This window comes from Sturnira hondurensis, unplaced genomic scaffold (genome assembly GCF_014824575.4).
Source record: "Sturnira hondurensis isolate 20B ecotype Veracruz unplaced genomic scaffold, ASM1482457v3 Scaffold0019006, whole genome shotgun sequence".
Taxonomy (NCBI): domain Eukaryota; kingdom Metazoa; phylum Chordata; class Mammalia; order Chiroptera; family Phyllostomidae; genus Sturnira; species Sturnira hondurensis.
In genome coordinates, this window is record NW_028091637.1 from 10,609,549 (window position 1) to 10,636,389 (window position 26,841).

A 26,841-nucleotide genomic window follows, 5' to 3' on the forward strand; every position below is an offset into this window, starting at 1 on the left:
AGAAATATTTCTGAGAAAACTGTGCAAGTATAGCAAGTTCTAAGTTCAAAGGAAATGGGATGAAATAATTTATATATAATCACAACCTGGGGGATGAAGGAAATACTACAAATATTAAAACTGAAAGGTAAATCACGTGAAATATATTTTCAGTTCTGGGCAGGGTACAAGATGCTATGTTTAATAAGGACAATACTATTATGATTTTCAGAATACAGACAGGATAAAAGATTTCCAAAAAAATAACCTTCTGACAATATATTTAATAGAACTAAAGCCATATGTTTAAAAGGAAAAAAATTAATGTCTATTACTATTATTACTTCTGTTAAAATATGAAAATTTGCTTTAAGTTTGCCTACTGAGAATGCCTCTGGGTGGGTCTAAGTTATTTTTAAAAATTTTTACAAAATTAAGTTTTAAATGTTCAAAAAATTGGCCAGCTGAAAAAGATACTTGCTTTTTGGTATTTGCCTTCAAATAGCAAAGGGATTTTGCATGGCCAGAGTCTGAAATGTAGACGTAATGAGGACGGAAGAGGACTAACAGGCAAATGTCAAAGAAGTCAGACCCTTTCGAAACTAGTGATATTCAGTATTGAAAAGAAGAGCATACGCAGAAGGGGAGATAGAGAAGGAGCTGGACAAAATCTCAGAGATTAGGGCTGGGGTTAAAAAAAACCAAGAAACTTGGCTTAAAACTAAAATTGTGTGGGTTAACGTTTAAGGGGAGGAGCTTCCTGACAAAACAGTTTGTGTCTGCACTGAATGGGAAAACGGACTGGATAACTGCAAGATGTAATAATCTAAGTCTAGATCCCGAATGGTAAGGTTGTACTACAGAGAAGTTAAACCTGCAGTTGAATCTTCACGAAAGCAAGTTTTCCCCTTTGTTGGCATTACTTCTTCTAACCAATATAAACCACTCACCTTGTGCAACCTTACCCAATCACACTGCACTTCCAGAGCGAAGACTAAAGATCAAATGCCAACTGAGACAAGCAGGGGATGTCAATGAGGGCACAGTAGTGAGTATACAGCAGGGAGTGGTGACTTTTAAGTTTTGGCCAGCTCTGTTTTGTGGTAACACTGGCCAGGTTTGGGAATTTTTTTAAAAATGAAAGCTTTACAGTCTCCTGATTTTTGTCAAGCTGTATAAACCAAAAACTGCATGAAAGTAGGCAGGCTGGGATGTGTTCTATGGGCTGCTGATCTGTGATTCTTGCTATAGTGTTCTTAGCATTGTCTTAACTAAATAGAATTTAAATTCATGCTTAATTCCTGAACTTTACCAGCACACAAAATGAAACTTAACTTCCACTGGTTATAGCAATACTGTAAAACCAAGCAGTGTTTCTAATGAAATTAACAACTTACTCTTTGAGTAGAAGAAATTCTAAACTATTATAGGGAAATCATTCAAGTCTATTTTACATTGATGGCTCCTATGAACTGTTTCAAGACATTTTGGGTGAAGAATCTTTAAATCAGGTTTCTTTATGTTATAACCTTAAGGATACTCACAAGGCACCTTTCTCCATGCATTGTCTAAACTAAACATACACACCAAAACATCCAAACACCCAACATGCCACAAACTCACAATGCAAGATAAGCTGATGGAATATTTAATGGGAACACTTGCAACAATATAAAAAGTGTGACTAATGAAGTGAATGTACAATATGGTATTCAGTTAAAACTAATATAAGTTTAGGGGGTGGACGTATTGGTAGGATACTAGAGAATTCCTTGAAGTTTGGGTCTATTCAGCAGACAGAAAACATGCAGTACAGGAGAGTAACTACTCTACCTAGTCTAGATTCACTGAATTTATCAAAATACTGTAAGCTCACTACCAACGGTATAATAACTGCCTTGACTCATTTGAAATTATTTATACTTAGAAGAAAATATCAAGGCTCTTTCTCCAGCAAGAACTACCAAGGCTAATTATTTCTAAGAAAACCATAGAGTTGATGAAAAAGAGCATAATGTACCTGCAAAACAGCATGCTACTAGAAAACACTGTAATTTATAAAACTTAAAAATAGATGCCTAATTTCTCTTGTGCTGCTTAAAATTTTCAAAGTACCATTGTATATTTTTATGAGATATTTTTAAGGTATTACTAGAACTCCTTTGCTTCTGAATGTTACACCTATGAGATCAACTTGGAAAATTTTAAAGATCCAGTGTTTTGGTAATAAAAAAACAGGCCAAGGAAAACTCATAATTGGCAATATGGTGACAATATGATGGACTATTGTATGTTACAAATTTCTGCTGAATAGAACCCATTCTTGATAATGAAAGGAGGTGATCAAACAACAGATGCACACATAGAGTCTACAGATTCTTACCACCAATGGTATTAGCAGATTGGGATCCTGAACAAGTGTAAAGGCAGAATTAGGGTAAGGGTTATAATCCACGTAGAGGGGAGGAGCAGATTTAAAATGGATGGCAGATGGAAATAAGAAAGCTTTAGTCAGTTCTTAGAAAATAAAAAACCCTAAAGCAAAAAGAAAAAAGGAACTTAAAAAAAATCTCAAAATCATAGATGTCTGTAACAAAAGCAATACATTTAGTAGTTTTTACAACTGGTAAACGAAAACCAGACACTCATGTACAAAGCAGATGAAATGAAGTTACACAAATAAATGTAAATTCTTCAGCTTTTCTTCCGATGGCCTAAAATCTAAATAATTAAATGTTTAAGTTTTCATTATTTAAACATTTAATTTTAAACTACAGGTAAGGAAGAATAACAACACCTTATAGCTGAAGAAAAATTACATGAAAAAGCTACACATTTTATCTTTCTTAAGACATACAGGAAAAAACAAATGGCAGAGGGTGGGGCGGGGTGGGAAGACAAAGTTGCTGACAGGCTGTACAATCATTTGTACACAACCAGTCACTACCAACACCGACAGCAAAAAGACACAATCCTTACATAAATATAAATCTGGAAGTCTCTTCACTTAGTCTATTTTTATTTATTTTGGTTAACCATCAAGAATACACCTGCTTTGATCCAAGAGTTTTCTTTCCCTGAATGGTGACATAAAAATATGGAACGACCATGCAAACCCTAATGAATAACTTGACAACAAAGTGAAGATGAATATCACAATAATTCTGTAAATATATTATAAAGAAACTTGCATCAAATTCTATGGGGCCATAATATCTTTTTTCAAAAAACTTAGAATGGAACATATAAATCATTCAAATAAATAAGCAAGCAAACAAAAGCCTCTCCAATATGATTTAAAACCTCACTACAGTGAAGATGTCTTCTATTATTAAAATCCTACTTAGGTCTAAAAGCCTATCTTCAGAAAAGGTTTTGAAGTACTGTGGATTGAGTTTTGAAGTAAAAAAAATCACATGTAAAAAAAAATTATGCTATACGCTACTGAAGTGACCAGGAGTTATAATATACCTAAAAGAGAGGTCCTTTAAGTAATAAATTCAAAAACAAAACACAAGAATCTTTGACATGTCTTTATGCTTTAAGTTTTCTAACTTCACCATTATTTATTTTGTTTTTTGAAGGCCACAGAACACAGTATAGAAATACATAACACAAATATAAAATTTAGTTGACATTAGGTTATGAATATAAAAAAAACAATTTTATCACTTTAAATATATAGTGCTTTTTTAAATATATAGTGCTTATTCTGGGCCCACGCACTGCCTTAAGTGTATGAAATATACTACATCATTTGATCCTTACAACAATCCTATGAGATTAACCTTATAGATTATTTTAGATGAGTATACATAAATTCAACTTAAAAAAATCTGGAAGAGCCATGATTCAAATCTGGACAGTATGGCTCTAGAGTCTGTGGTTTAAATCAATGATTCTCACAGTTTTTTTTGTAAGACAAATCACTCGGTGACCTTGTTTGAGACTCACTTCAGTAGATCTGTGGTGGTCTGAGGCTGTGAATTCCTAACTAGTCCCAGGGTAATGCTGATGCTGGTCTGGGTAGACAACTAGAGTAGCGAGGCTCTAAACTACTATGCTTTACTGCTAAAGATTAAGTTACTTAAAAACAATTGTTCTTTTTTTTAAAGATTTCATTTATTTATTTTTAGAGAAGGGAGGACGAGAGGGAGAGAAACATCAATGTGTGTTTGCCTGTTGTGCATCCCCTACTGGGGCCCACAACCCAGGCATGTGCCCTGACTGGGAACTGAACTGGCGACCCTTTGGTTCACAAGCCAACACCCCATCCACCGAGCCACACCAGCCAGGGCTAAAAATAATTATTCTAAAAAATATATAAAACCAGGGAAAAATGTGGATTCCAAATTCTATTCCAAATTTGGTTGGGAATAAAGCCCTTACCCAGAGGGCATTTGCCATTTTTTCTATTTGTAAAATCTATAATTTTACTGAGCTTATTTTTAGGACTCTTGTTGAGTATTCCCACTGTTACTCCGCCTGGATTTTTTGGCTTTGGAGAGAGAATATGCTGGGGAGGGCTTGTATAATCACTACACCGGCCTACTCCAAGCCCAGATAGCTTTTGATTCCAAGATTCCAAAATCAGGTTTAAAAAGAGAGAAATAGGGCTGCTTAATCCTAACTCATCATCTAAACAACCGTGGAAGATGGTTAAGTCTATTTCTTTCAAAAATAGCCAGTATGTACAAGGGGGTACCCCCCCAAAAACCAATTTATTTATAACAATTGTGTATTTATTCTCACGTTTAAACCTCAGTCATCTTCAAAGTACTCTCCATGTGATGCAATATACCTATCGAGACGTTTTCTCCACTGCTCTATACAGGTTTCTGAACTGTTGATTTTGATGCCATTAAGTGCTTCTGCCATTTTTTGTTTGTTTCACCTCTTTTGTCAGCAAAACATTTCTCTTTGAGGATTTTCATCCAGGGGAACAAAAAAAAAGTCACTTGTGGAAAGTTCAAGTGAATAAGGAGGGCAGGGCACAGGGCCCTGCCGTTTTTGGTCAAAAAGGGCTGATCAGTCAGCATGGTGTGGGCAGGTGTGCCTATAAATCACCCATTGTGAAATGGGCAAATGCGTTTAAAGTCTTAAAAAAAAAATTCGGTGAAGCCGAATACAGTCTCTCACATCAACGCCAGCTGGAACACGGAAACAGATGGGTTCCCAGAACACTCACCTAGCAGGGGAAGCCTGTACTACAAGGGGCCTGCCCTCCAGAAGATAATTGGGGGGTTCTGTTTTGGGGGTTCCCACTCATATAAGTCCAGAATGATTTTCCTAGAAAAATTTCTATTTTTAGAGATAAGCTAATGAAAATCTTTTGATAAAGAAGGAATGGGAACTCTTTTAAATTAATAACACCGTAAGTGTATTCAGGAACATACAGAAATGAATCACTGGTTTTACCTAGGCCTCAAGATTGTGCTTTGTAATAATTGGGCTTGTGGAGAACCTCGGCTTCCAATAATAAAAGGAATATAACAGAACTGATCATTTTAATTAGTTTCCTCACTGTAAATCATATATAACTGCCAAAAATGCTAACTGTAATCTAATAGATTTCAGGGACAATATGAAGATACCAAGGTGTAGAGAATATGTATCTGATCCTTGAATAGTATTAGCTAGATGCTACCAGATTAGATGTTAATATATGGCAATTATTTTGCCTTTAAAAAGTACAATTTTCTACATTTGCAAGTTTCTGAGTATACTGTCAAAACCTTAATGCTAAGAGATTGTGCTATTTAAAATACCTCCATGCAAAAGTTTATACAGCAGATGAAGTTTTTCTTTCTACGTGGCAGATAATGATGCAGCCCTAATAACACACCAAAGACAAGACAACACCCACTCAAAAAAATTCCAAAACATGCACAACAACTGACCCAAAACATTGAAAAAAAATACCTTCATTTTTGTCAGGTGATGATGAACCTAAAGTATAGAACAAGAACTCAGTATGTGGCTTGTCTTTTTGAAATCAGCTTTGTCTTTACCCACTGGTCAATCTCCTAATACAGTAATACATAAGTAACACACTCATCCTAACATATTACCAACACAGAAGAGCTGATAGGTAATACGTACGCTGTGACTGAGACACCATTTTGGTTCGACTTCTTCCTCTAGAATCTGCCTTGGCATTTGCCATGCCAGTGAGTGGTGCCGAAAGCTTTGCTCTCACCCGACCTAAAAAATGAAATTTTATACATAAATAAAGATATTTTTCTATAATAGTATTGAGTAATGAAGGGAAAAAATCTCACTATGATTTTCTAATGGGGTGTGCTTTGCAAGTATCATTAAAGTCTGTAATAATATAGCTATCACTTAACAGATTATACTCCTCTTAAAATTTTAAAAATACATACTGCTTTTATATGTTGCACCATAAGCTAACTTTCCACCAAGGATAAGAGTAAAAGTCAAACTAAAAGATTTCCAGTCTCAGTTTGATTAGTCCAGAAGAGTTATAATTAAGATATTAACCAGAGGCATTTCACTCGTTTCTTAATTGGTAGTTCCCATTCTAAATTTCAGTACCTGTGAAATTCAATTTCAAATCCAGTGAATAGTTTTAAATATAAGCCTAATCTCAGGAACAACCACCAAAACAACCCTTTTGACTAAAACTGTATTCTTCTAAAGGGATTTGTAAGAATGTTTTTTACAAGGTAAAATATTTAAGCTTTTTATCCTGTGCTAAACAGCCATTTACTACAGATGTATCTGGGCAATTTACCATTTTCTTCATCTGACCACCAATTTAATTTATAAAATGATTCGAGAAGTAACTATCACACAAAAGTTGGCACACTTCTCACTGCGTTTCCTTTTCTACCTCCCAGTTGCACTCCATTCTCCTCCACCACGGGACTCATCCCCCTCGACAAAACCGAGCCCCACACATCTATTTCTAGAGCTCTTGAACCAAAGGAGATAATGCTTATCAAAGTCCTTAAATAAATTGTCATTAGCAAAAAACAAAAATATATCACTAACAGGTACTTCGGTGTTCTGAAGCGTCAGTCTCAACCACTGCCAACTCAGAACCAATACCAAACCATCATACAGAAGGGCTCAGAGTCTTCTTACTAAAAGGTACACTCACAGTACACTGCATAGCCCCCTATGGCCATATTAGTCAGAAAAGCAGTGTCTCGAATAGTAAGAAGAAACTACAAAATCAGTATGAGAGCATACAAACTGAGAATAACACAAAAGCAAAACCAGAAGTGAAGTTGGTAGAGTCCTGTGCTCTATCAGCTTCTTCAAGGTCCCCATAAGAAACCCACAGTTCAGGCCTTTCTCCCTTTTAGAGTCTGTCTAGGGTAGGAAACAATATTCTCCTGATCAAGAAATACAATACAAAGGCCAACTTACTATTTGTGAAATGGAGAATTTACCCAATATAAGAAAGAAATTAAGTATTTTGATACTGCCATTCTAAATTATAATGACACCGTGCCAGAAGCAATTTTTATAGAGAATTACAACTAAAAATGTAAAATATGAAAAGATTTAGAATATATCAGGGTAAACAGAAGACAAAAACAAGTAAATCTATTTGGTTTTGCATCGCAAGAAGGTGTTATATACACTTCAGACTTAGGAAAAAGAAAATGTGCATTCATCCAGTCAGAGGTTTAATAAGACAGCCTTCAGTTAGGAAAATATAAAAATTGAATTTTTCCCTCTCTAAAAATTCAAGCAATAAATAAATTTTTAAGTAAACTGCCTCAGTAAAATAAAATATTGTACCTAGCAAGTTGTTTTGTACTTTCAAATTCAAATCACATATGCAATTCTGCAGTAAATAATTAAAAAACAAAGATACATTTAAAAGATGACTAGTGCATTTAAAAGCCGATGACGTTTAACTCCAATGAGGCAATGGCGCATGCTTCCCCAAAGTATAAATGAATCAGCATACATTAAAAAACATAAACACAAAAGAAAAGCATTAATGTCACTATGGAGGCCAAATGAAACTATGTGCTAAGTTTATACTAGATGTTATTAAACATGTTAAGCAATTATGTTTTTCTAGCATGAAATGACCCAAGATACAGGGCAAAACTCCAGGATGAAGAATTAAAAAAAAAAATTTCCACATACATAACTAACACAATCAAACATAAAATGAAGAAGCTACCACAGCTGGCAAATTACACAGATTTACAAAAAAAATTAGCCTATTTTAGTTCTCAATATTTAATTCCTACTAATCAAAATTAATGTAGAGGCATTTGTGTTACTAGCAAAATGTATAATTCTTACCATCTTCAGATGCTGTTCCTAAATAAGAGAAATAAAACAATAACATTTCAACAAATTCTGCCAGTGCTAATGTTAAGACCTACTTCGTGACTCCCACCCAAAACTAAAAAGGAAGAGCAAAATTAAGACCTCCTAGTTTAAGAGCCTGAAACTAAGGTTCATTTTGAAGGGGGAAAAAATTGAAGTAACCTAAGGACTCACAGCACAAAAATGGTTAAAACTGGACAACTGAAAACGGCAAAATTCCATAACGTAAACTTTGTTCTGCTGTATTTCACATTCAAATTTGAAGTGAAGAAAATTAGAAAAATTACTCACTTACTCAAGATGAAACTCTGTCATTACTTCTCTTTGAAATGAAGATTTTTATAGATCTTTCCAAAGTAAGAATACTTTCTGTGCATTTTCAAAGTTAGTCCATAAAAGAACTAGAAAAGCTAATTGACAAACATGGGAATCAAATCCATGACCTAGGCCTCATTAACCCAGTATTGTCATCGAAGCATTATAAAGACCTATCAGTCCATCAGCTGTGTACTCAACATTTATGTGTACTCCCTAAGATGTCAATGAAAATGAGCAAAAATGACCAAGTAGAAGTTTCATAACTCCCTACTACCAAAAGGCAATATATATGTGTTTTAAAATATAGGATCTAGCATCAGTGAGAGTAACACATCACATAACAAAGGTGGTTCTTTTCTAATAGGCAGATGTTTCTGACCCAAACAAGAAAATATTTTGAAATGAAAGTGACAATAATTTGTTTTAAAAGGATCCAGAATCTCAGTGTTAGAAGTCATATCAAAGGGTCTGGGGAGCTTTCATCTCATTCAAAGATTTTTACAATTTATGAAACACATTAAACATCAGAGAAGCACAAGGGCTCATATGAGTAACACTTATGTACCCAGCCCATGATTACATTTTCCATTTCATGAGAATGGACACTATATCAATTTCAGAGTTTATGTCAAAATTGACAGAAGAACATACTCTTCTCCATTTCTCCTAGACCTCATACTGTGACTCACAGGTTCAGTATCTTCTTACAAGTTCTTTTACATAGTTCAAATTCCTAGTTAAGGAATTCTAAGGCACCTAATGAAGTGAAGGGAAAGTGTGGACAATATGCTGTCTTGTATCAGACATAAATATGCCATACAGATAAAAAAACACTATATTAAACCAAGCAACTACAGATACACTATAATCAGTTGAACAATGAAATTAAAAAGGCAAAGCTTAAAGTAAGTTTTGATTAAATGTTAAGTTTAAAAGTCACTCTTAAAAAGACAGCATCTATAACTTGCATTTCATATTCATGAATAATCATGAATTTGAAAAACGTGTCATCTGTCTCTTTATCAGAGTTAGTAAATGAAAGTTGAGTCAAATGACTTATGAGATTCCTTTCTATTCTTCTGAGTCTAGGTAATATAGACTAATATTTCAGAGAAAGGCTCAAGAAATCAAGATTAGTTCTAAGAGCTCAAATAAAAAAATTAAGATAATTTATTTAACTTACAACAAATAGTAATCTAGTGTTTGAGTAGACTGGGAAACACAAAAATGGATATGCCTAAACTAAACTAAAATCAAAGCATTATGTAGTCATTTTCACATTAAGAAAATAAACAAAGATATTAAAAATAGAATCCAAGAGGCATAAAAATCTTTAGTAATTAGGAAGTTCTTACCATCCATCTTGTCAGAAGTATCCTCTTTGATGAAAAAGCAAGTAAAGAACAGAGGTAAACTTAGTACATTAGAAAAAACAATTTTATAAAATGCAGAAACCGTTACTTTTAAGTAGACAGAATTCACAGCACAGACATACACGGTTACAAAGCTTGTTTCCAACTACAACATGTTAGACAAGACGAGGTTCCTATGGAGGATAAACAGTGCCACCACCAAGAGCGAGGCTGATTTTCACTAGCCTAGAGAGAGAGGTCAGCAAAGCCCACATCCTAACCTTGGACCCCTGCCAGCATCAGGCACACTCCCTGCTTCGGTCTGCTGAGTTGCCCCTGCTCAGAGTCACAAATTGCCTTTCTTATTTTCCTCTGTAGCCTACAGGACACCCCCAATTCTATTCTTTAGCTTTCTCGCCATTACTCTGTCTAGTGCCTTGTTGCTTCCCCACCCGCCCTTTCTTGGAACTCCCAGTCCCCACAACACAGGGGTGTCAAACTCCTTTTCACCGGGGGCCACATCAGCCTTGTGGTTGTCTTCGAAGGGCCAAATGTAATAATTTCAACTCCTTAACAGTTAAGAAGTAGTTATATTTATACAGTCCTAAAATTATTTCAGCCCTTTGAAGGCAACTGAGGCTGATGTAGCCCCTGGTGCTACATATAAAACCTACTCGGTTTTACTACTCTACTACTTGAAGAGCCCAAAAGAGAAAATCACAAAACCATAAAATTGTGCTGACTGGCATTACCAAAAACTGGTAATAATCAGGATTATTACCTGACAATTATTAACAAATCCTGATAATAATCAGGATTCACCTTTAAGTGTCTATGTAGGAAAGTATTAACATACCAGGTTTGAGTTGATCTTAAGGACCTACTTACGAGGCTGGCCCTTGGCTGGCCCTTGGCTGGCCCTGAGAACCTAGTTTTGGATGCCCCCTATTTCCACAATAAAGTTATTTTGTGTGGGAGGTAAGGGGTGGGGGGAAAAGGTACTGACCTTTGCCATACCAGCTTGCCTACACTGTTTTTGCAAACACTGTGATTTACTGCAAACACTCTGGTAATTGAGGCTGGCTGTGTGGCAAAGTGCTCATATAACCAACCCTCCTCCACCCTCGCCCAGGACTGAGTCTTAAGTGAACTTCCCGGGCAGAAACACTGTGCTTCTGCTCCTGCCTTTCATTGCTATAGGAAAGAGTGCATTCTGTGCAGGCAGACTCGCATTCTCTCCTCGGGGGGGAGAGCTTTGAACGGCTGAGCCTAGACTCCTGACTACCTAATGAGTTTTTCCCCTTGTGGATCCTGCTACATGTCCTTTTGCTATACTAAACCTCGGCCATGAATACAACCGTCTCCACGAGTCCGGTGAATCCTTCTAGAAGTGCTCAAATGTGAGTGATTGTAGGAAGTGCAGAAGAATGCCCCACCTCTTGTGCCTAATCAACGGCTATTCCAAACTTCAAGCTACTTCTAGGACACCATGCTTTTTGTTAGCACAGGACCCTAAATCTTTCAACCAGGAAGCCACAACAACCTCCCTGAGGACAATTTTCTTAATGCCCACCCCCTCAAATATATCTGAATCTATTTCCTTCATTCCTTCCCTTCTACCTCTGTTAAACTGGTGACCCTTCCACACCCACAGCCCACTCCCCAGCCACGTTCTATACTCCTACTCCTCATGCCTTCCATGGGACTTTGGTCATAAATGATCTCTCATTCTTGCATTTTTAACTTTGTCTCTACTGACTCTATCACCTTAGTATACAAAGATATTTAACTCCTCCAATCTTAAAAAACAAAAAGTCCATTAACTTTTAACTACAAAAAATTCCCAAAATGTTCTCTCAGCTCTTTTCCTGACCAACAAGCACAGCAAAAATTTACAGATTCTTCTTCAACTTTTTCCACAATTAACTGAAATCTGACTTCTGTCCATGACACCAATAAAACCACTTATTTTCTTTTCCATTTAAGAAATCCCACAAACCCAGTTCGAGATCAAATATTAAAAAATATGCATATACAAAGTCTGTCTAGAAGGTATTCAGCCATATAGTATGAAAAATAGACATTTACTGAAGAAGACACAAGATAAAAGAAACACTATACATAGGACAATGATGCCTCAGTCCCCTTCAACGCAGGCACCTTGGGACTTCACACTGTTCTCCCAATCGCCATCAGCAGCCCGGTTTCATTTTCTTGAATCTCACTGATGGTCTGAAATCGCTTCGCTTTCAAAGGTGATTTCACTTTGGGAAGAGCCAAAAGTCACAGGGCACCAAATCTGGACTATAGTGGGCCCTGAGTCACCCGCATGATTTGATGTTTTACCAAAAATCTCTGCATGAAATGTGATGCATAAACAGGTGTCGTTGGGATGAAGCTGCCAATCACCAGTTGCCCATGGCTATGGCCTTCGGAATCATTCAAATAGTTTCCATGGAAGAATGTTCAAGCTTAACACAAAATTTGATGCAGATCTGTTGCTCCATTCGCTCAGTCATTTTGAATGTGATGGGCATACAGTACACATGCTCACTCAACAGTGTCTACCACCCCCACTGACTAGTACAATGAAGTTGTCATTGTTCACCCATGCACATTCCAGTCTACTCTCCTTGGCTGTCAGGGTACACTGATGTCACATAAACTGCTCTCATATATTAACGATGGCAGGACGTTTTCTGGATAGGCTTCGTATATATCTAGGTTTCCTTAACACCAATTCCTGTATCCCATGACACCAAGCTTCCTCTTCAGGATAAGGTGTAAAGGGTAAACTTCAAAACACTCATGATATTCCTTTTCCCAAAGGATATGGTACTTTAGTGGAAGAAAAAACCCAGTGGCAACTGCTTTAAGGAATACACTGAGTTACATATTGAAAGATTACAGTAAGAACAATTCTCTAATGATTTCCAAATCTAATCTCAAATACAGATCTCTCGTAAATTCTATACCATTATATCTCAATGTGACTAATGTTTATATGTATGTATGCGCATGCGCGCGTGTGTATCTCACTATACCACCATGCCTTCTGAACACCTCCAGTTTATGTCTCACAAGCACTTGAAACTGAAATGCATAAAACTCAATAGGACTAAGAGACTCTTTGAGTATAGAAGCACATATCTGGATCTTGGGTACCTACCAGGATGCCTGGCAAAAACTAAGTGCTTATTAAAGTGTTTCCTGAAAAACAATGGATAACTCCTTCTGACCCATAAATGTTCAGCATAATAAGCATGCTCAAAATAGAAGAAAACAGAGAGTGCATACCAGTCACCTGTATATAAGAAAGCTGAGATGGAAAGAAAGGGAGGCGGGGAGGGAAAATGAAAGGAAAAAGGGTGAAGGAAAGAGGAAAAGAAAGAAGAAAGAAAGTCAGAGACAGAAAGAAACAGAAAAAGGAAGAGAATGAGAAAATCCATTATCTAAGTCCTGGAAGGAGCCACAGGAAAGTAGCTTTATTGCCCTTGACTATGAACCTGGGCCAGATGAAGAAAAGAGGATAGAAGGGCACCTTTCCCTTTGGTAACGAAGTAAACATGCAATTCAAATCTTAAAGAACCAAAACAAACAAATTAAGTCACTCTCATGGCATTATTATAGGCTTTCATATGGAAAAAAATGGTTGGGAATTGGTTTTCTAGTTCACATTACAACTTTCAAATACAACTATTTTGTGGTATTAAAAATAAAAGATATTAAATGTATTTTAGCTTCAAGGCTCAGGATAAATTTTTAAAAATTTATGTTCCAGTTTTTCCCTACTTAAAAATTAAGATATAATTCATATACCATAAAATTCACACTTTTATAGCATATAATTCAGTGTTTTTAATATATTCACAGGGTTATACAACCCTCATTACTACCTAATTCCAGAACATTTTCATCACTCCAAAAAGAAATCATGTACTCATTAGGAGTTACTCCTTATTCTCCTGACCCCAAGCCCCTGGCAAAAACTAATTTACCTTCTGTCTCTATGGATCCACCTAGTCTAGGCATTTCATAGAAGTGGAATCACACACTCTATGGCTGTGTGTACGTGACTACACAACATTTTCAAGGCCTACCCATCTTGTAAGCATGCACTACCAGTATCATTTTTATGTGCAGCAGTCTCCCGTTAACTGCAGTTTCACTTCTCATGGTTTTGGTTACCCGTGGGCAACAACAGTCTGAAAATATTTAATGGAAAAGTCCAGAAATATACAATTTGTTTTTAATTGTGCACTGCTGCTCCATCCTGGCCAGGACACAACCCAGCCTCTTGGACAGTGTATCCACACTGTATGTACCACTTGTTAGTAGTGTCTTGGTTATCAGATCAACTGTGTCAGTATCACAGCACTTGTGTTCAGGTAACCCTGATTTTACTCAATAATGGCCCCAAAGCACAAGAGTGCCACTGCTGGCAATTTGGGTATGTCAAAGCGAAGCCAGAAAGGGATTCCTTAGGGTTTGGTAGTATCCGTGGTTTCAGGCATTCACTGGGGGTCTTGGAGCATATCCTCTGTGGATAAGGAAGGAATATTTAATATATTCCATTTTATGGCTCAAAAATATTCCACTTCAATGTATGGACATACCTATTTCAACATTCATCAGTTGATGGACATTTGAGTTGTGCTCACTTTTGGGCTATTTGGAATAATGCTCCTATGAACATTCACGTACATGTTTTATGAGAACCTGTTTTGTATGTCTTGGGCATACAGCTAGGAGTGGAACTGCTGGGTCGCATTATAACTCCGTGTGTCTAACTCTTTGAGAAACTGCCATACTGTTCCTGCAGTGGCTCCATCATTTACCTTCCCACCAGCGGTGTAAGAGGGTTCTAACTTCCCCATATCCTTGCCAGCATCAGTCATTATCCATGTTGTGGATAAGAGCCATCTTAGTGGATATAAAGTGGTATCTCTCTGTGTTTTTGGTTTGCACTTCCCTAACGACTAGTGATGCTGAGCAGCTCTGCATGTGCTTACTGGCAATTTGTACGTTGTCATTAGAGAAATGTCTACTCAAATCCATTGCCTGTTTTTACACTGAGCTATCTTTTTTGTTATAAAGTTGTAGGAATTCTTTATATATTTGGGATACAAGTCGCAGACCAAATGTGATTTGGAAATGTTTTCTCTCATTCTGGGTGCTGTCTTTTCACTTTCTTGATGGTGCCCTTTCAAGCATATTTATAATTTTGATGAAGTACAATTTATCTTTTCTTTGGATGCTTGTATGTTTGGCACAGTATCTAAGAAAACACTGCCTAATCCAAAGACACAAAGAGTTACACCTATTTTTGTTTGTTTGTTTTAGCTCTTACAATCGGGATTTTGTTCCAGGTTCAGTTAATTTTTTTGATATGGTGTGAGGTAGGGTTCCAAATTAATTCCTTGCATGTGTTGGCTATCCAGTTTTCTGGCACCACTTGTTAAAAAAACAATTCGTTCCCCACTGAACTGTCCTGGCACCCTGGTTGAAAATCAGTGAAGTGTAAACACATGGGTTCCTACCTGGACTGTCAATTCTATTACATTGGTCTATGTCAGTACCACACAAGCTTGGCTACTGTAGCTTGGAAATAAGTATTGAAGTTCAGAAGTATGAATCTACTACTTCGTTCTTTTTCAAGACTGTTTCATCTGTTCTGAATCCCTTACATTTTCATACAAATTTTGGGTTCAGCTTGTCAATTTCTATAGAAAAGTAGATGAACTTTTGGTAGGATTGCATTGAATACTTAGGTCAGCTTGCCATCTTAGCAATACAATGTCTTTAAGAAACTGGAGTCTTTCCACTTATTTAGATCTCAATTTCTTTTAACAAGATGAATTAAGTGTGCTATAATATATATATATGTATGCATGTGTGTATATATGTACATATACACATAAGAAATAGTCTCTGGTCCCTGGCTGCTGGCACAGAGATCCTAAGACTCTTGTAATTTCCTAAGTGATAAGAGCACTACGAGTATCTTTGGTCCAAATATTTGGTCTTCGGCTCTGGTACCTGACACAGAGTTCCTAAATCCCTTGGAATGCCTAAATCCCAGGAGTGCCTTTGGTTCTAATGAGGTGATTCCTGGTTGGCTACTGTACAGCTTCAGCTGGGGGCGGGTCAAGGGAAAGATGAAGCCATGGTCAGAAGCTTGGATGATCAGTCCTACTCTCCATTCTCTGGGAAAGACAAGGGAGGGGCTGGAGACAAAGTTTATGATCTACAATGCCTAAGTGACGAAGCCTCCATAAAAACCTTAACGTATAGGTTCAGCGTATTTCTGGTTTGGTGAACATATCCACATGCCAAGAGGGTGGCACATTCCCATTCCACAGGGAAAAAAGCTCTTGCATTTAGGACACTTCTGGACCTCAACTCATATATCTCTTTATCTGGCTATTCATTCACATCCTTTAATATACTTTGTAATAAACCAGGAAACTAGTAAGTAGACTGCTTTCCCTGAGTCTGTGAACTGCTCTAGAAATTAATTGAGGGGATTATGGGAACCTCCAATTTATAGCCAGTTAGGAAAAACCACAGGTAACAACGTGGACTTGCAATTCATGTCTGAAGAAAAAGCCGGGGCAGTCTTATGGGACTGAGCCCTCACCCTGTGAGGTCTGTGCTACCTACAGTTAGTGTCAGAATGGAATTGAATTACAGGAAACCCATCTGGTGCGGCAGACTTGCATGGTGTGGAAAACTCTTGCATCTAGAGTCAGTAGCATTGTAAGTGTGAGAGTAAAGAAAAAACAGGAGTCTTACAGAAGTCTTACTCTGCTTTTGTTATATGGATTCCTAAATATTTTATTCTTTTTGATGCTATTACATGTGGAATTGTTTTCTTACTTTCATTTGTGGAAGGTTTATTGCTACCATTTAGAAGTTAACTGATTTCTGTACATTGATCTTGTGTTCTGCAACTTGCTGATCTCATTAACAAGCTTTAACAGCTTTTTTTTGCGGATACCTTAGGGTTTTCTACATGTAAGATCTATATTTAAGGCCATGTAAATAAAAATAGTTTCACTTCTTTCCCAACCTGGATACCTTTTATTTCTTTTTCTTGCCTGTCCTGTCTAGAAGCTCCATGATAATGTTGTTAGGAAGAACAAGAGAAGACATCCTTATCACATTGCTGATCTTGGGAGGAAGCATCCAGCCTTTCACCATTACACAGTACGCTAGCTGTGGAGTTCCCGGATACTCTTTATTAGGTTCAGTAAAACTCTCTTTTATTACTAGTTTGTTGAATATTTTTTATCATGAAAAGATGATAGATCTTGTCAAATTGCCCTTTCAGCATCTACTGATATAATCAGGTGGTTTGGTCCTTTATTCTATTTATATGGTATATTATGTTGATTGGTTTTCATATACTGAAACAACATTGCAATTCTAGCAATGCGGTATCTGTAAAATAGGCAAATTTTAAAAAGAGAAAGCACTCGCAGACAGTGACAAGTGTGGTGACTGCAGGGCGGAGGGAGGCAGAGGTGGAACAGGGAATGGGGAGATCAACGGCAATGCCCCCATGTCGCAAAAACTTTTTCCCTTTTAGTTTTTAGCCACTTGACTGTTTTCACACTTAAGTTTTAAATCTGAAGAACTCTTCTCTCATGTGTTTTTGGCCTTTATCAATTCCTTCTCCCACCTGATATCAGATGAATACTCAACTACTGTATTTTCATCGAGTTGCTTTATGTTTTTGTTCAACATGATAGTCACCTGGAATCATTTTTTATATGGTGTAAAACATGGTTCTAACTTAATTTTGTAGCCATCGCAAGTCATGTGTCTAAACACCATTTACTGAGTAATTTATCCTTTCCTTGTTGGAGCTGTGCCAACTTCATCGCGTACGACCTACACTCCTGCTGAAACCTCTCCCCTTCCTACTGTGTTCTACCGATCTGCCCGCCTCATGTTCTGCCAGTACCACCTAAAAGAAAGAAAAATTAGGCACAAAACAGAGATAAAAATGTCAAACTTTAAAGTTGATGGACATAAAAAACAAACTGAATAGCTTTAGAAAACATAAGTTTAAGCTTTGATTAAGTTTTGCAGTTTTTCCAGACTCTTAAAAGGCATTAATTTCTTGGTAAGGGAAGAAAAGTGAAAGAAAGAACAATGGATGCAAAGCCAATCTTCTCCCTAACCTTCTTTAGTGACCAGTGGCTGGATACGGCAGTAGTGCGGAGCTACTACACGTTCACAGGCAAATCACAAGATCAAGAATGGTTCCTTTGATCAAGGCGATTAGGAAGACAACAAGTGGAAAAAGTGGAAACATGGAGCTCAAATACTTCACAACTATGTCCCAGGTATAGAATCGTATCAAAACACATGAACTATCCTTAACTGGCAATAATAAAATAGACATAATTATGATAGCCCCACCACTCTGACTTCACTGAGACCAGGGAGAAAACACTGCAATTTCCCAGAATCAGCTCTCTTACCTAGCGATGCATAGGATCCTGGATTCAGGGCCCCTGCACCCAAGCGCCCACTTCGCATGGTCTGGCCAGCAGCATGGTGTGCCTTGGCACCAGCAGCAGCATTCACGTCAATGTCACTTCGTGAACGCTGCAGGCTTCCTGGGAGGGAACTGGGTTTGCTGCTGCCTGCTGGTACTATTGAACACAAAGCAAAGATAGCCTATATTATTTAAATCACTGCAAATACTATAAAACTTATATGAACTTGAAATCACAACAACCTAATCCATGATGACAAATGGTCAAAATGTAAGCAGTGGCCAAATGGACACCAGAAAGTACTTCATAGTATTTTAAAGTCAGAATACTTCTGGCTTCAATCCTGTCACAACTAATTCTTCTTGAACAATTTTCTCAATATTTCTGCTTCATTTTCTTCTTCCAGAAAACGAGAAAAATTTGTAAAATTCGTAGGACTATTTCATAAAGAGATCATACTTATGGTCCTGGCTTGATGTGGCTCAATGAGTGCCAACCTGCAAACCAAAAGGTCGCTGGTTTGATTCCTACTCAGGGCACATGCCTGGGTTGTGGGCCAGGTCCCCATTAGGGGGCGTGTGAGAGGCAACCAACCGATGTATCTCTCACATGTCAGATGTTTCCCTTCTACTCTTTCTCCTTCCTTTCTCCTCTATCTAAAGATAAATAAATAAACCTTAAAAAAAAAGAGATGATACTTAATGAATGATCCATGAAAATGAAGCACCAGACAAGCTAAATAGATGGCAACAGCTTACTAGCAGAAAAATGTAAGGAGGACTAGTCTGAGAGTGGGGTTATCCAGAAAATAATGCAGGTTCTGCCACCCTTAGACAATGCAAGTTAGGTCATTAAATTTCTGATCTTCAGCTTTTCACTTTTAAAAATGGAGTTTTACAAACTCTAAGCTGTGACCCATTAACAGGCTGTGAAATCAACTGGGTGGGTCATGAGAAGCATTTTAAAGAGGTGAAGCAGCAGAAAAGAGTGCACTCACCACTACGACAGTGAGTAGTGTTCTGTGAAACTTCACATATTATACTGTATATGCATGCATGTATCAGCATACACTAAGTATACGTATGTTATGTTTATATACTTATATATACTACATTGTATTTATTACCTTAATATATGTATATAGTATATTAGTATAGGTAAAGTATATGTGTGTGGTATTAAGTTACTATATAAAATGATTTTCTCACTGCAGGTCAGATCAAGGGTTTCAATTTTCAGAATAGTTTAAAAGCTTTAAAAGAACATCAAAAGTTTTTAAAAGTTGAACAGTTTAAAGCAGTTTTTAAATGGTTTTAATGTGACCTATAGTGAGAAAATCATTTACACAGTAACTTTTACCTTATTCATAAAGTAGCTCTAACTTTATGAAGTAAAATATGTTATGACTCTTACTTAAAAAGGCAATTTACCTCTTCCAGCCACAGTTGATGGGTTTGCTGTAGACCACTTGGAAGAAAAGGGGCGACTGCAAGGTAAAAGGAAATACTTTTAGTAAGAAGATGTAATTATCACGCCTCTGATAACAATTAGTGAAATACCACTGAGCTTTCTAAAAAGTTGAGAAGTATTTCTAATTTTAATTTCCCTTTTACAAATCACAATCCAACAGTTGTTACGTACATATCAGTGGTATCTCAGTGAGCTGTGACGCCAAAAATGAAATAGTAAAAATAAATAAGGACTGTCAACTCTACAGAGACACACTGGTTTGCTACTCCTCACTCTGGTGCTCAGCACACATTATGCTCACTGCAGAGGGCTCAGTAACTCTCCAACACATGAGTTCCAAGATACTTTACTTACAGAGAGAGAGGTGTCATTCCTAGGCCACAGGGAATTCAGAGTAACTAAAATCTTGCTTATTTAAGTCATAACGGTTGTGGCCACTGGCAATCCGTGCAGTTACCATGCAGGTATCATACTACCTACAGCAGCACTACTAAGTGTTACTGCACGGGGCCAAGAAAAAAGGCTAAGAACTACTGCTGAAGAAACGTGCAACTAGAAGGCAAAACATCTACAATCATCTCAAAGAATCTACCATTTCTCTTTATAATTCTCTTGATTAACTATCTTTATGCAATGGTATTGTGCAGCCCACAGATAAAAAATTTAAGTATGTAAGAGAGATCTGAAAAGTATATCTATAAATTTTAAAGGTCATGGGAAGAGAGAAGCAAAAATCTCAGGTTGAAGTCAGGTTACTGAAAAATACTCTTTGGGTTGTTATTATTAAGTAATAAATTTGGCAGTTGGTTATTAAACATAGTATTATATTATTTTTATAGCTGTCCCCTCAAATTGTTACCTAATTAGATGGAGGCAGACAAGTTCAAGGTTCATAGGACTCAAAGTTGTTTATGTTTAAAGATGTTATACTAAAGTAAGATCAAATATCTTGTTTAGATCCTTGCTGCTCAAAGTATGATCCATGGACAAAAAGTACTGACTATATCACCTAGAACTATGTTAAAAATGCAAAGCCTCAGGCCCCACCCCAGTTCTATCAGTCAGATTCTACATTTTAATATCTTCAGGTGATATATGTGTACTTTCAAGTTTGAGCACCGTACATAAAAGTAAAAAGGAAAAAGCAACAATGCTCACTGGAGGTGGAGGATTTATCACAAATTTACATAGAGTTTACACAGGTCATTATTCCTACTGACCTTTCAAAAATTTCATATTTTAAAAAATCAGATCCTGCATTTACTCTGAAAACTTCTAAGTTGCTCAACTTTAGAATAGAACTCACAAGACCCTGTCAGTATGTCCTTGAATTTTGCACCCTGGGTGCTTCATCTGCCTCACCCTGGTCCGTCTTCTGCATCAGAGAGCCACTAAGGCAACCAGTGACCTTCATGGGATCCAGGTCCAGAGACAGAAATGCCAGAGGTCAGCTCACAATCTGTGAGCTGTTCTTCCCTGGAAAAATGGCAGGCATCTGTGGCTACTGCTAGGGCATGCAGGAGGCATCTGAGACTTTAGCAATCTCCTAGAGTCAGAGAGCCAGCACGCACGGTTGAGGACGCCAAGGCAGTGGGGTTTGTGGCAGCCAATGCAATGATGAGAATGAAGTTAAAGAGAAGTGAGTCAGATACTAATTTTGCCCCTTGAGGGATTTGCTGAAATCTGAAGCTGTGTAAGAGATGAGGAAGGAAAGCAGTGGTGTTTTTACCAGTCACATAATGCTGTCAAATAATTCTGAAGGCAACTTTGGCGTTTCCATGACCATTCTTCCATGTCAACGCCCTAGAAGTAGCTAACGTATAAATTACTTTGTGGGCATTTAAAAAATGTATATAAATCAGTGCTTTCCAATCTGTTCCACAGACATGAACATACAGAAACGAAATCTGAATCACTAACTGTACCCAAAGAGAAGTTACCGCATCATGTAACCCAACACTTGAGATAGTAGACCAAAGAAAATGAGTTTCTTTCAAGGCTTTATGGGAAAGCAAGCAGATATTCAAATACCCAACTTAAGGAACTCTGGGGAGTTGGGGAGAAGAAGAAATCAATAATTATCATTTACATGATCTTACTTGAGACTTTCTTGTGAGCTAGATGAAGATCTGTCAGACTGAGGAAGAGATGCTACACTGCCAGAACTCTTTAAGTAAGTTTGAAGACTCTTCTGATAAGATGGCTCAAGGGAATTATACAATGTTTCAGCTTCACCCGGAAAATGGTTTCTAAGACCCATATATGTCCTGTAAAACAAATGAAGAAATAAAAAAGAAAAAGAAAGCACAAAGTAACAAACTATATTATTAGACATTACAGTAAAATGTGTACATTCAAGAATGAAGATGGGCATGTAGGTTTTCAATACATCCACTGGGTGTCAAGTGAATGCTTTCTAAAGTTAAGAAGTTTTGGTGGGAAAAAGGCAGGCTTTAGAGAAAAGGAGATCTCAGTTCGAAGCTTGGCTATAATCCTTACAGTTTGTGTAGCTTGGATAAACCCCTAATCTCCAAACTTTGGTTGCCAATCTATGGAGATGCTATCTTTGCATTTTAATATTAGAAAAGAATGAATACCAACTGCTCCACACAGTATCAGGTACATAATACATGCTCAATAAATGACAGTTATGTTTATTCACAATGAAAGTGAATACATTATGATGGACTAGGAATATTGATGATGATTATACAAATGACAATGTGAAGTAAATTGTTAGATATCTAGAACAAATTTAATGGAAGAAAATCCATCTCAATTTTACTACAGAGCTAAGCAAAAGCAGAATAATTGGGATGCTTGTAATATTTTCATTGTCCCAATATAACTCCTTTCAATGAAAAGACCAAAGCATGTTTAAACTGCCACAAAAACACACTCTAGACTTACTTTCTTGCTTCCACTCTGGCCTCAGCATCAGCATCATGAATTCCCTTTTTAATAGTTTCAACCAAGACAGCTGCATGCCTATAAAATAAAACATCTTTAGAGTCATGTGTAAAATTATGTTTTTCACTACAAATAATATCTAATGCCTATGTGTTATGTATCAGTCACAAAGAGAAAAGAGAGATTAAAAGATTTACTAGTGTACAATAATAAATCTATGACTGCAAAATTTTCTAATAATCCACCTCATACATTTCATTCATATATACTTTCCTTCTGACAAGTTAAACATCATCAACCTAATTTTTTTACAAAGTCCAAATAATGTATAAATGTATAAATACTCAATTTGAAACTTTTAATGAATAAAAAATAATCTTCTGTGTGGTTGCTCACCAACCCACCAGTGTAGAAAATGACTTGCTAATAGTGTGATCAGTTATTATATGACTAAATTGAATTGTAGCTGCCACTAATGAACTTAAAGAAAACTTGGAATTGTATCATGCCTATATTAAACAACAAACTCTATTTTTTTTTAAAAAAGAAGGCTGTGAATAAATTTAACGATTTCCATTAAAATGAAAAGTCAGTTACCATTTTCAACATAAATACAGGTATATCCCAGGCTTCAAACTTGAAATAAAAAATACAGCCATGCAAATAAGCCAGTCACATTTTCCTCTTTTTCACCTTGGAACTAGGTTAACACCACCCAGTATATTATCTGACCAATGACACTTGACAGCTGATATGGAGAAACTTTAAAATGTCTTTCCCCTCAAAGGCAGTACCTGCCTTGTATCTTAAATAATGTATTACTTGATTAATTGTACCTCAGTAAACCTATCTCATATGACAAGAGATACATTTTTTATTTTTGTCCAATTTAACCTGGAGACCTTCACTCACCCCAAAAAGAAGAAAATCACACTACTCATAGCCACAAGAAATAAAAGGAGCACCATGCCACAGCTTTAAAGGAAAACCTGTACAAATAACTTTTAAAGTAAAATGAGAAACAGTGCAAAACCAATATCGGCTTCTAAAGAACTTAGTAACAACGGGGAGGGGAGAGTGGAGGGAAAAGGAAAGTCGATGCATACCTTTCCAATGAATGAGTCTGCCACTCTTGTAACAATAAATCTAAAAACTCAAATGAACGCCTAAAAAACAAAAAAAGTTAATTATAACTAAATGTTATAACATTATATTAATTTATAACTTAATACTAAAAGCAATACATTCTTCTACAATACTGCACTTTGCCCCCTTAATAAAAGTATAGTCAGTCCTCCATATCTGTGGGTGGTCTGACACATGGATTCAACCAATAGGGTATTGAAAATACTGAAGAAAAAAAATCATCCCAGAAAGTTCTACAAAGCAAAATTTGAATGTGTCACACACCAACAACTATGCTAAATCTTCATGAACACAGTGACGGGCCAGTAGACCCTGCTGTCACCTACATGCAAATACTGCACGATTCTACCCAAGGGACTTGAGCGTCTGCAGGTTCTGGGGTCCCAGGTGGGTCCTGGAACCAGTTTCCCACAGATTCTTTCAGATGACTGTATAAGACATGTTTTTGGATATCTTAATTGTCAAATACTTAACTTACTTTAAGGTTCCAACTATTTCTATGCTAAATAGTTCAAAAGACTGTAAGAGTTCTCCATAAGTTTAACTCAAAATGTTTGTCAAATTAAAATCCATGCTTATTAAATACCTCCTCTATACCGGGAATTCAAGATACACAATGGTGACCAAGAAAGATGTGACGGATCTTCTATTTCTACAATGATTCTTTTAAAATATATGTATTTGATTTTTTCATCCAATATTTGTATATTTTTCTCCTAAGCCCTTTAGTTCTCAACTTCTTCACCTGTCTCCTACTTGAGCTTCTCTTCTTTCTTGGCATCTAATGACAGTTCTGCCCTATTTTTCTTCCTTAATATATTAGCACCTTTTCTCCACCTGCCCTTAAACAGGAGCTCACCTGGTACCTGGTCTGTGGTGACCTCAGCCCACTTCCCTTTTACACTCAACTTGGGCAACATCATCAGTACCCCTACCCTTGACCACCACCTATGCTTCTCACGTCTAGTCCTATATTGCCAGCATTGGTTCAACTCAACATCTCTAGATAGGCGGTGAAAGTCAACTCAAACAGTACATAGAAACCCACTATTTGAGCCCGGATTACACAATTAGGAAATAAGAAACAGGGAGGTTAAATGAAGTTGCCCAAAGTGATGGAGCTGGGACCTAAACCCTGGCATTCTGACTCCAGAGTTCCCAGTCTGAAACACTTGCCATCACCTTCCTCATCCATACCCAATTATCAAGCTCTTTTCTACACTCGAAATCTCTTGAATTTACTTATTGAAAAAATCTCCTTTAATCACTTATTATCAATACAGCTCTAGTTCAGACCCTGCTTCTCTCCAGTAAGTTAGAAAAATTCTCCCTTATTTAAAGTACTGTGCCTTCTTCATCACTATTTATTACATTGCTGTAATAAAAAATATGATGGAAGACATTACCTCCTCACTAAGAACTGTCAAAGAATGGGACAATGTCAAAATTTCCCTCCAAGAGATTCAAACCCTCTGCACTGCCTTCAACCTACTTCTGGGCCTTCTTCCTCTACCCAGGCAGCTACTTTTCCTACTGAATCCTTCCATTTACCATGCACTCTGGCCTCAGTGGCCTATCGGATGGCTCTGTAGCACGCGGCACAATTTTACAGCTGTTTAGGGTGTACACTTTGCCCATTGTCAAGTCAATTCTATATGCATTTCCTGACTCCCTCTTCTCTGTTACATTCCTACTCCTCTGATCACCATCTTCCTCGGTGTAAGACAGAGATTGGTAACATTGTCTGCAAAGGGCCAGAACAGTAAATACTTCAGACCTTAGGAACCACATACCATTTTTATCTCTTATTCATCTTCATTCCCCCTTTCAATTACCCTTCAAACATGTTAGAAACAGTTTTAGCTTGTGGGTTGTACAAAACTGTACTGTTGGACGGATTTGGCCAGTAAGCCGTTATCTGCCAACCCCCAACATAAGAGAGAGAGAGTTAAGTGAACAACTGTGGCCAAAGCTCCGAAACACTTAAAGGTAATAATGATATCTTATGTCGCATCTTTCCAGCAGCCAAAGTATTTAAATATATATTTATCAAATTTAAAAGAGAAAGAGTTCTTTAAATACCAAATGCACAAACCTTGTTTTTGTTGTCCTTTTACTGATGGTGATAGAAAAAACTAGAAATCATAAGAAGAGAGACTGACTGATCCGACGTGGCCTACTCTGTTCCAAACACTATGTTCAATTCTACCAATGTGTACCTCATTTAATCCTCAAAGCCCTATAGGGCTGATACCATGAGCCCTACTACTATGTGAACACTGAGGTTCAGAGTGATCAAATAACTGCCCGTGGCAGGACAGCCAATCAGTGGCAGCTCCAGGACTAGCAGAGGCCCGACTTTAGATTCCATGCTTTCTAAAAACCGAGCAACCAGTGGTCCAAATAAACCAAAGCTTAATATGAGAAACTGAGGAACGTGGGGTGGTCATCATAATTGCTTTATTCACTTTCCTTTATATGAGACAAAAAAGTTTTATTAAGGTTTCTAGAAGGCAATAAATTAATAACTAATTTTCATACCAGATAAAGAATTAAACATAATCCAATATTAAAGCCATACTAAAAATTTTTTTTGTTCAAAACTTACCTTCTCACAGGGACTGATTTTGATGTGCAATTGCTTGTTATTAAAGGTATAAGTCTGGGTACATGAGTATGCTGAAAAAGATGGTTTAGATAAGGCTGAAAAATACACATCATTCCTTCTATCTTTCGTACATTTACGTATTTAGTTATATTAATACAGAACAAAAAGATCATAAAATCTGATTTTGAAAGAAATTAAAGCCAGTCAAAAAGTTTTCCCAAAATAA

The 26,841-nt window shown here is 36.9% G+C and overlaps 1 protein-coding gene across 43 annotated transcripts in view; it reads right to left on the minus strand.

Moving 5' to 3' along the window:
• CLASP2 (cytoplasmic linker associated protein 2) overlaps positions 1 to 26,841 on the minus strand; it is a 170,544-nt gene that overhangs the window by 56,437 nt on the left and 87,266 nt on the right. For 17 of the 43 annotated variants that reach the window (XM_037070802.1, XM_037070800.1, XM_037070807.1 and 14 more), the window contains 9 exons: positions 26,616 to 26,686; positions 23,968 to 24,027; positions 22,862 to 22,939; positions 22,051 to 22,218; positions 19,912 to 19,967; positions 18,464 to 18,637; positions 9,975 to 9,998; positions 8,275 to 8,292; positions 6,082 to 6,183 (listed from right to left, as the gene is read on the minus strand). In XM_037070802.1, coding sequence (XP_036926697.1) covers positions 6,082 to 6,183; positions 8,275 to 8,292; positions 9,975 to 9,998; positions 18,464 to 18,637; positions 19,912 to 19,967; positions 22,051 to 22,218; positions 22,862 to 22,939; positions 23,968 to 24,027; positions 26,616 to 26,686 — 751 coding nt within the window. Of the gene's footprint in view, positions 1 to 2,362; positions 2,390 to 3,029; positions 3,057 to 5,901; positions 5,929 to 6,081; positions 6,184 to 8,274; positions 8,293 to 9,974; positions 9,999 to 18,463; positions 18,638 to 19,911; positions 19,968 to 22,050; positions 22,219 to 22,861; positions 22,940 to 23,967; positions 24,028 to 26,615; positions 26,687 to 26,841 lie in introns of all 43 variants that reach the window. The other 26 variants (XM_037070789.1, XM_037070788.1, XM_037070797.1 and 23 more) reach the window with 6 other exon arrangements.